Here is a 10,658-nt window from a genome sequence, read left to right on the forward strand (position 1 = left end):
AGCTGTTTGACGCCAAGTCTTCTCCTACTCTCCTTGCGCGGAAGTCTTCTGCGCAGGGAGGGTGTGGGTAGCGGAGGACCCGTGCTCTCCCCGCTGGTCTCCGGCGAGGAGTCCTGGAGCCCCCTCGCCGATTCCCCCATCTGCCCCCCTTTATCCCTGGTGTTATGCTGATTTCCTTCCCCCGCTGATGAGCTGCCTCTCTCCCTGCTGGGCCCTTCTCCAGCATCACTCGGGAGCCTTGCCTCCGCTTCTGGCTCCGATATCCGTTTCCTGACAGAGGACATTAAAATGAAGGACTTATTGACCTTCTGTAGTGGCAGCAAGGCTATATGCTGCTTTAAAATAGGAACTGCAGAATTTGGATATTTAACCTTGGTATAAAAATGCCTGGCATATAACCATAGTGGAAAAGCTTAACACATAAAATAGGAATATTAAAAGGAACTCAAAAACCCACAAGTGTTTTATGACATATTGTGGAAATTCATGGTATATAACAAGGGCTGAAAAACACTCTGACACCTGCATCTTCAAAAATATTATCTTCATGATATTTTGTATCTTAATTGTACTGCTGACCATCTGTACAGTCAGATTGGAGGACTACTGGATACTCCTAGGCTGTACCTATGTGATGGATTTAATTAAATGCTGGGGGGGTGGGGGGGGAGGATAATATCACAATTATCCCTTTAATACCAGGAATTGGTTGTAAGTGGGTGGGGGAGATGTTTATTGGTTGCAGTTTTGTGTTGTATATTTTAAAACTAATTAAAAAAATAAAAAATCATAATCAGAGCAGTCATATTTTGTTATATAGTCCCATCAGCTGATAGTCAGAGATACTTTTGATAATCAAAGCATTTAAACAGCATGTAGCGAATTGAAAATTAAGAATACTATATAAAATTTCTGGATTATTGACTTTGGTGACTTTAGTATTTCCTCATGAAAATCATCCAGGTCAAGTATACATCAAATGTTTATATTGGTGCAAATGAAACAAATCTGCTTTTTGCTTTAGAACTGTTTAAAATAAAAAGGCTGAAGCCCTCGAAATTCATGAACAATCAGCTGTGTTTCATTGTGCTCCACACTTTTCTTGCTAGCTTTTTTCCTTTGATACATACAGTTCCTTGTTCTGAGAGTAGAGTATGTGGCAAGAGAAAAACAGATTCTTTCACTTATACTCTTGGATTCTGCTCCCCTGAGGACTTCATGCTTAAAAGCTGGCAGGGGATTTGATGAGAATGCTTAATTCTGAGGGGCTGGAGCATAGGATCCTTGTCAGTTTCAACTCCTGCTGGCTTGCAAGGATGGAACTGGCAGAGGAGCAAAGGGTTCGCACAGCAGGCCTGATACAAAACTTAGGTCACATGCACATTGAAATGCAACACCCCAGATGTGTCTCTCTTTAGCTTCCCATTCAACAGTTAACATACTGCATACCTAAGAGGCAACCTGTTATGTTGCACCAGAAGATAAAACACACACATGTCAAATTTAAGGTCTTTTAAAATATGGGCAAATAAAGTACACACAGTTCTCATGCCCAAGTGTATAAAACAGAGTACTGTATCTTTATTATACTGCCATCCTGTGGCTGCTTTGGCTCATATACTAAGCCTCGTCTCCTTCTTACACTTCTGTTTCTGCCATTTTTCTCCAGCTTGTTCAAATGCTCTTCAATTACCAACTTTGAATAAATCTTTTACATTGTCATTCTTCCTTCATTATTACAAGAATTTCCTTTAAGTAAAAGAAAGCAAGTACACACACCCATTTGCTACATACACTGTTCATTGCTTCCTTGGAAGTGATGGGCAAAGTGCATTCTTCCCTTGCAAAACCTGGCTACCCTGGTGTAGCACAGTGGCAACGAAGTCACTATCATGAACTCACTAGGTGGCTTCAGGCAAGCCACTCTCTTGTTCTTCCCTCTGCAATGTGGGGGAATAAAGACAACTTACAGCAATGCTACTCAAAGTAGTGGCCCACTGACAAGTGACGTCCATAAGCCATTGGCTTCTGGTCCACACCGACTTCACTGCAGCCCATGTTGGGTGTGACACTTCAAGGACAAAGTGTGGCACCAGTCCCTGGCACATTGGTGGGGTGGGGAATTGCTGGTCCACCACAGAGTTTGAGAAGCATTGCTGTACAGGCTGTTGCGAGGATTACAAGCGCTGTAGGACATGAACATGAAGTGTCAAAACACTTGAGTCTGCTGTGCAAACATTGAGCATTATTACAGCATGATCCTATACAAGTCTATTAAAAAGTAAGTCTCAGTGAGTTCAGTGTGCCTTACCTCCAAGGAAGGTGGGTAAAGGAATGCAGCTTATTATATCATATTCCCTCCTTTCCCCCCTTAAAAATAAGAACCTTTGCTGATTTTGTGGAAAGGTTTGTTGTACATTTGCCAACAGTCATTCCCCGCACATTTGGCTCTTTCATGCATGCCTCTTTCTTTTCTTTCCTGTTATCCTTTGTACTGTCATGTTTGAGATTGTAAAATCTTTAAAGCAGACACCTATACTTTTGTTGTTCCTTATTTTACTCTGTGAACATACTATGTACATTGATCTCACTGCATACATTAATGACAACTGTAATCAGGCACAAGAGCTAAACTGGCCACTCATTCAAAAAATAAAGGTAAGGCTCATGTTTACAGCTAGGTATCTTAGCACTTGAAACTGACGGTACAACCATGTTCCTTTGCTGAGCAACTGAAACTCCTACGCTGCAACAATATAAAAGTGATCAAACGACAATCCTATGTACCAGAAGCAGATGAGGAAGAAAAACAGCTTATTTTCTTTCAAAGTGAAAGGTTGATTATAGGGAAATATTTTTTACATTTACAATAGAAAACAGCAGAACCATTCAAGTAAGGCTGTGCTTATTACTGGCATTTGGGACTTGAGAACACTGACGGTAAGTACAGCTCAGTTATTAAATCTTAAGAATGTAACAGATTATGCTTAGCTTCTGCAATGCAAAGCATATCTTATCTCATTTCTGGGAAGGAAGCAATGCTTTTATTGCGTGATTTTACCATTTTGTGGCTATTTCTGAAGAGCAGGATACGGCTAATCCCATGTTTGCATTTTAAAAAGAAGGGGGAAAATAGTTGGGTGGTTTCAGGTTGCACAGAGTGGAATAGGCTATTTAATCCTTTGTCGCTCAAAATCAGCAGCCCAGCCTTTCTCACACAAGAGGGGGTGGGGGAAGGATACAATATCCCCCATATTTTCCCTGATGAATCCCACAGACATAAGCAAATGTTACCTGTCTTGCCTCAAAAGGCACAATCTGGCAAGTCAAATTGCTTGAAAGAACTAATTTCTCTGCAGAAGAAGCTACAAACTGCTTTTTACCACTTGTTAGAGCAAAAATAGGTACACAGAGGTACACACTGAAAACTAATCCACCATTTCGGATGCTCCTGCTATTCTATGTCTGTTGGAGCAGAGGCCCCAAACATCACTAATCCCTTTCTCCTCACCAAGATGGGCAGCAGTGTCACCTCCATTTAGGGAATAAGGATGCACTGGACCCCATGATAAAACAAGAACTTTAGCTGAAAATATAGCACAAATGATTCTTAAGAAGCATCAGCACTGCCAGAAAGCACAGCCCCATCCCAGAGCCCTAACTGGGTGGGGAAAGGTAGGAACTTTTAACTGCTGCTCCACCAGTATGGAGTATACCTGCCTGCAGATTTACCTGCCTACCTTACCTTTAACATAAAATACCTATTATTGCAGAATGAATTTAAGAATTTTAGATGCGGAAAAAGTGTGCCTCGGATATAAAATATCTGGAAGAGCTGCTGCAGTATGAATAACTCTGGCATTTAAAGCTGAGTTTCGTTGAATATGTGCAGAGTTCTTTTTCCTTCATTGGGAGACAATTTTTCAAATAAGAACTGAGTGACAACGTTTCCCTGAATGCCCTTCCTTTAGGAAATAAGTGCTTCATTTATCCGAAGACTATCTGGATATATCATCAAATCTGTACTTCAGTGCTTCACCATAAGTCACCCTACCAAAGGTGACAGTGGCTCCACACCAGCTCAGAGAGTGACACTCCGGGGCGTGAGCGGCAAGAGTCCTGGGCAGGAACGCTGAGACGGGTACGGGTGCTGGTGCTGGTAGCAGAGGCAGTCCGAGAGGCCAAAGTGAAGTCCAACGGAGGGAGCAGGGGCAAGAGGCAGTCCAACTGGTGGGCCCAAGGTCAGGAAGCAGCAGCAAGTCAAGCAAGGGTCAGAGGCAAGAGGAAGTCCAGAAGCGTACCAGAGTCAAGGTAGGTGAGAAGTCCAGCCAGGCAAGGTCACAATGCAGGGTCACAGGAGCTCAACGAAAGACCAAGTTGCTGTGGCAAAGACCAAAAGTGAAATGCAGGCCTGATCTAGCTCTCCTGGGCTTGCTCCCAGCTGCAGTGCATCTTGTCACCTGACCGTGCTTGCTGGCCTGCACCTGATCCATATAAGGTTGGCACAGCCAGGGCCTGGCTCCCACAAGTCCTCAGAGTGCTCAGGGCCTGCTTCCTGCAAAACCTCAGTGCTCAGTACAGGCAGCAGGCAGTGAGAGGCCCAAGTATTCATTGGCCTTGTTAGGAGATCTGCTGGGAAGATGACAAAAACATGCCCTTGAAAATGATGCCACATACCTCTGTGGTCTTCTATGAGATAGCACAGTGTGCATACACTGATATTCATAAAAATGCACAGCCTTTACATGTTTGTGCATTGCACAGCACATGTGGCTACCATCTTCCATGTCATATTTTAGTATTGCATGAGAAAGAAAGCTCAAAAATGCACTATACCAGACAAAAGAACAGCTCAGCTACCATTTTTCTGGCACCATAGCCAATTCTAGCAACTAGCCCAGAGGGTAAAATTCTGGTCCAGAGGTCAGCAAACTTTTTTTTGGAGGGGGTCAGTTCACTGTCCCCCAGACCTTGTGGTGTGCCAGATAGCACACACACGCAGGCGCACATGGCGGAGGGGCTTCTCTCTTTCCCCAGCCCCTCCCCCTGCCTACCTATGCTGCTGTCCGTGCTGCGCTCTCCCAACTGCGGCTCCTGTGCCCTTGCGAAGGCTGCTTTCAGGCTGCTCGTCCCGCTGCCGCCGCTCACAAGGACAGGCACAGGAGCCGCAGTTGAGAGAGACGCTGCACTGTGCTCTGCCAACCGCTGCTCCTGTGCCTGCCCTTGAGAGCCAGTGTGGTGTAGTGGTTAAGAGCGGTAGTCACGTAATCTGGGAAACCGGGTTCGTGTCTCCGCTCCTCCACATGCAGCTGCTGGGTGACCTTGGGTCAGTCACACTTCTGTGAAGTCTCTCAGCCCCACTCACCTCACAGAGTGTTTGTTGTGGGGGAGGAAGGGAAAGGAGAATGTTAGCCGCTTTGAGACTCCTGAAGGGGAGTGAAAGGCGGGATATCAAATCCAAACTCTTCTTCTTCTTCTTCTTCAAGCGGCAGAGGCTGTTGGCGGCGGCGGAGGGATGAGCAGCCCGAAAGGGCTGGCTGGCTCCAGAGAGGCGCTGCCCAAAATGGCGCTCAGCCAGCTCAGCCCAGCCCACTTCCTCCACTACGCAGGGCGCGGAGAAGGGTGCGGAGAAGCCAGGCGCAGGGAGAGAGGAGGTGCCGCGGTGGGTGGGCGTGTGGGGGGGGGAATGGCGCCCCAAAAAAATGAACGGGGGAAAAATGAACAAACAGAACTGACGATCCACGGAACGTCCGCAGGCCAGATCCTGAGGGCAATTGGGCTAGATTTGGCCCGCGGACCGTAGTTTGCCGACCCCTGTTCTGGTCAGTCTTGCTGGGTGGCAACCCTAGTGGCTTTCTTAGGATATACGTATACAGTGGTGCCTCGCAAGACGAAATTAATTCGTTCCGCAAGTTTCTTCTTCTTGCGAGTTTTTTGTCTTGCGATGCACGGTTTCCCATAGGAATGCATTGAAAATCAATTAATGTGTTCCTAGGGAAATCGACTTCAGACCAGGTCCGGGGACAGTCTGTCCCCCGACCTCTTCTGAAGGCTGGGGGGGGGCAAGGGCTTTTCTTCGCACCCCCAGCATTTTAAAAAACCCCGGGACAGCGGAGGGCTTCTCCGCTGTCCGGGGCGATCTTAAAATGCTGGCGGGCGGCATTTTAAAATCGCCCCGGGACAGCGGAGGACTTCTCCGCTGTCCGGGGCGATTTAAAAGCCCCTAGGAAGGCAGGCAGGGGGGACAAAGACTTTTGCCCCCCGCCAGCCTTCAGAAGAGGTCCTGGACCTCTTCTGAAGGCTGGCGGGGACGAAAGTCTTTGCTCCCCCCGCCTGCCTTCAAAAGCTGTCCGGCCAAGGCTTTGCGGACCTCTGCCGGCATGCCGAAGCCTGCCCGCGCTGACATTAGCGTGCCCAGGCTTCGCGGAGCGCTCCGCCAGCAGCGGCAGCGCTGCCGCTGCTGGCGGAGACTTGCCCGCATGCCGAAGCCTGCCCGCGCTGACATTAGCGCGCCCAGGCTTCGCGGAGCGCTCCGCCAGCAGCGGCAGCGCTGCCGCTGCTGGCGGAGACTTGCCCACATGCCGAAGCCTGCCCGCGCTGACATTAGCGCGCCCAGGCTTCGCGGAGCGCTCCGCCAGCAGCGGCAGCGCTGCCGCTGCTGGCGGAGACTTGCCCGCATGCCGAAGCCTGCCTTCAAAAGCCGTCCGGGATAGCGGGAAGCGCTTCCCTGCTATCCCGGACTGCTTTTAAAATGCTGGCGCTGGGGAGCAAAGCCTTTCGGCCCCGCCAGCCTTCCTGGACCTCTTCTGAAGGCGGGGGGGGAAGGCTTTGCTCCCCACCGCTAGCATTTAAAAGAGGTCCCCGGAGATTTCCCTATGGGCTTTCGTCTTGCGAAGCAAGCCCATAGGGAAATTCGTTTTGCGAAGCGCCTCCAAAACGGAAAACCCTTTCGTCTAGCGGGTTTTCCGTCTTGCGAGGCGTTCGTCTTGCGGGGTACCACTGTATCATCATCATCAATCTTTATTACGGTCCAGAGACCCAACAAATCATTACAAAACAATACACAATTCATACAGCCTACCTCCAGGTTAAACAAGCATTTTGTTTAGAATATAGGGCTCATTTGATCTTGCAACCACCGATAAAAACTTTGCCACTGCTAATGTTCTAACATTTGTCCGGTCCGATATATGTATATTACAAATGTAAATTACTTTGCCTTCCATGGCTTCCAACCATGGAAATTAGGAAATCATGATTCTCTAATAGGAAACCCTAAGTAAAGAAAGAAGTTCTGCTCCTATAGTTCACATACAGAAGCCCTGACAACTAACCCAGTTCATATCTGGCTTAAATTTGTAATATGCATATAACTTTAACTTCAAAGATTCCAAATAAGGGGAGGAAATAACTAACTAGGAATTTATTTTTTTTGTCTTTCAGGATTGTCCAACTTACAGGAGCAATATTTCCATACAGTATGAACCTAGAAACAGAAACATTTTGCCAAGAATACCTAGCACATAAAGGTACAGTAGTAAAACCATATTACTGGCTAACAGTGAGCCAAAGCTGTGTCAAGTGCCCTTATCACATAAAAACAGGTGAAGAAGCAAGAGTTCATTATGTAGAATTTCATAATGCCTTTGGATTCCCATACAGATCAATGCCTTCCCATAATAAACACCTTCTATTTTATGAATTGAGGCATTCATCAGGGAAATTAATTCAAAAAGGCCATGCTACAAATTGCACGGAGTACAACATTCATCCAGAATCAATGTTATTTGAAATAGGCGGTTATCTAGATTCAGTTGTGCACAATTATGAGAATGCTGGATACATAATTATTTATTCAAACTACTCACCTTGTAACGAGGCAGAGCATGGCTGCATAAGCAAAATGTACAACTTCCTGATGAAGTATCAAGACATTACACTCTGCATTTATTTTGCACAGCTGTACCACACAGAGGAGGATTTCCCAGTATCCACATGGAACTGTGAAGCTCTGAATAGCCTGGCTAGCATGTGGCCTCAGGTGACATTGAGCCCACTGTGTGGTGGACTTTGGCATTCCCTCCTAAACAGTTTTGTGACTAATATATCACACCCAAGTCTCCATCATCCAATTTTGCCTGCAAGAGTATGGGCTGACAGACAAAATGCACAACAAATTAGCAGCATTACAGGAATGAAATTTCCTTTTATGAAGACCCTGCCTCAGCCAGGCTATGGACACTCAACTGTTCTGCCATCTCTGCAAAAGTACTCTTTGCCCAGTTCAGACTCTCAGCATCCAGCACCAATGATGAATGGTAGATTGCTCCCTCTGAGGATATCACCCCCCCATTCAACACCTCCCATTGATGTTTTTTCTAGTTTTAGAAAGCAGCCACTATACCCCCAACCTAAAAATATTGTCAGACACTTAAAAATGCCAGATAAGTCATTAAGCAAAGCTAAACGTTTGCAAGTAATTCCAAACGGAAGATCTGTTTACATGGAAAGAATTACTGAACGAGTTTAAAGTATCAAGTCTGAAGAGCATGAACTGCACAGAAACAGGATCCAATTCACCTCATTCAAAAATTGAATGCAGGGCTGACAATTCACTCGGCATGTAAGCAGCTCAAATGCTTATACGCATGTTTTTCATATGTACTGTGGCTATTATGCCAGCATAGGAAACACCAACTTTGAGCAGCTGAATGAAGAGACTAAGGCAATCCTGCTAGTTAGTGTGGCTACTGGACAGCGTCATCCTCCATTTTCTGTTAAGAGTATTAAGACAACTTTTCATCTTAAGGATATTTCCTTTATAATAATTATTTTGTACTGATTTGTTGTCATTGTTCTATGCAGTTTTGGCTGTAAACTTGTACCTGCCAACAGAAAGCTGGGATATAAATGTAATAAAATAAATCCAATCATCAAACTTGCTGCATGTAAAAGACTAATATTCAATTCTTCTATCACTCCAGAAAATACCTTAAAGTCAGCCCAGACATCATCAGAGTTATTTAGAAATTCAATTTCTTTTTGCTATGCCTTGCTTTTTAGTGGATATCACAGGTAGCTCTTCAAACTTCCCTTTGAAATTATTAAAAGTACTTGCAAGCATAATGGTTTGGAGTGGGTGGATACCTATTCCTGGAATAAACTTGCATCTGATGAAGTTCAATCAAGTCCAGGGGTCGGCAAACTAGGCTTCATGGGCCAAATCAGGCCCACGAGGGTCGTTAACCTGGCCCGGCCGCTGTCTGAGCTACCTGGAAAAAGAGACAAAAAAGAGGGAAGCCGCCGCACGTTCTTGCGTGAAGTCCTCCTTCAGGAGGTGCAGGAGGAAGAAGAGGTGCCGCTGGCGGGAAAAGAGGCACCATCCAGGGCAGGGGAGGGGAGGGGGCGAGAGATTTACGGGCAGAGAAAAAAGAGTGAGGGTGGGGAGAACAGGCAGGAGCTCTCCCCACTGGCTGAACAGCGGCGCTCTGGCCTCTGCTGCCCCCATCCCTCCCCCAGAGCATGGAAGAGGTGCCAGCAGCAGGAGGCCCAGCAGGCCACAACGCAACGCCAAACCCAGATGAGGAGCCCCCCATCCAAACAATGACTATCATCAGTGCAGGTAAGAATTTTTTTTAATTTTAATTTTTATCATCTACAATACTGCCTGGCCTGCCTGGTGCTCTTGCATGGAATGGGTTCTGTTAAAATGCACCTGTGGGTTATTTGTGGGGCCTGCCTGATGCGCACAGGAATTAATTCATTTCCCCCCGCTCAAAACACAGTCCAGTCCCCCACAAGGTCTGAGGGAAAGAGGACCGGCCCCGGCTGAAAAAGTTTGCCGACCCCTGATCCAGTCCAGGAAAGTGTATGCTGCAACAAATCTGCTGCACACAATCCCGAAGGCAGCCCTGTACAGGGAAGTTTTTAATGTTTGATGTTTTATTATGCTTTTATCTATGTCCTAAGCTGCCCAGAGTGGCTGGGGCAACCCAGTCAGGTGGGCAGGGTACAAAATATAAAATTATTATTATTATACAGAAGTCCCCAAAGATATAAATGAGGCCTACTCCCAGGCAAACAGGTATATCCTATCGCTGGCTTGATTATTCTCTTACTGCACTACATAATTATTTGCTGTTCCTACTTTGATAAAGAACTTAAGCTTGGGGGTATGCACGGGCTGCTGTTTTTAAAAGCGATGCGTCCACCTCATAACCTTGGGGGTGAGGTGGAAATCCGAATTAGAAGGGAAAAGTTGTACCACAAAAAAACCCGTCAGAAGATACAAAAGTCTAACAATTTTGTTTTACGAGCACTGAGCAAAAATCAGAGCCAACCGCCCTCTGGTTCCGAGCAGCCGTGGGGCTTCTTTCAGGCCTGACAGCACCGCGCCCCCCTCGCCAGCCGGGCGTCATTTTGGCCCCCGACCGGAATTAGGAGGCCGGGATCCTAGGCCCATCCGTTGCTATAGGAACCTGCTCCAGGTCACGTGTCAGCCAACCTCTCCATTGCCTCCCACAGGCCAACGCCCCACCCCGCCGCGCGCGCAGTTCTGCGCATGTGCTCGTTCACGGGGTAAGGGGGGGGGCGAGAGGAAAATGGCTGCTTTACGCATGCTCATTAGAATGGGTGGCGCGCGCATGCGCAACGCTAGC

The 10,658-nt window shown here is 46.8% G+C and overlaps 1 protein-coding gene and 1 long non-coding RNA gene across 2 annotated transcripts in view; one reads left to right on the top strand and one right to left on the bottom strand.

Moving 5' to 3' along the window:
* The window catches only part of LOC309534501, a 15,405-nt gene extending 4,839 nt beyond the window's left edge, over positions 1-10,566 (bottom strand). The window contains exons 1-3 of the long non-coding RNA XR_014220757.1: positions 8,992-10,566; positions 3,762-4,629; positions 306-2,186 (exon numbers count right to left, since the gene is read on the bottom strand). This is a non-coding gene — a long non-coding RNA (uncharacterized lncRNA). The remainder of the gene's footprint in view (positions 1-305; positions 2,187-3,761; positions 4,630-8,991) is intronic.
* APOBEC4 (apolipoprotein B mRNA editing enzyme catalytic polypeptide like 4) lies at positions 2,197-8,985 on the top strand. Its single transcript, XM_082226678.1, has 2 exons — positions 2,197-2,940; positions 7,444-8,985. Exon 2 carries the CDS (start codon positions 7,481-7,483, stop codon positions 8,528-8,530), a length of 1,050 nt encoding a protein of 349 aa, XP_082082804.1. The 5' UTR covers positions 2,197-2,940; positions 7,444-7,480; the 3' UTR covers positions 8,531-8,985.
* Positions 10,567-10,658: the final 92 nt, after the last annotated feature.

The sequence above is a fragment of the Podarcis vaucheri genome (assembly GCF_965113315.1).
Source record: "Podarcis vaucheri genome assembly, chromosome: 6".
NCBI lineage: Eukaryota > Metazoa > Chordata > Lepidosauria > Squamata > Lacertidae > Podarcis > Podarcis vaucheri.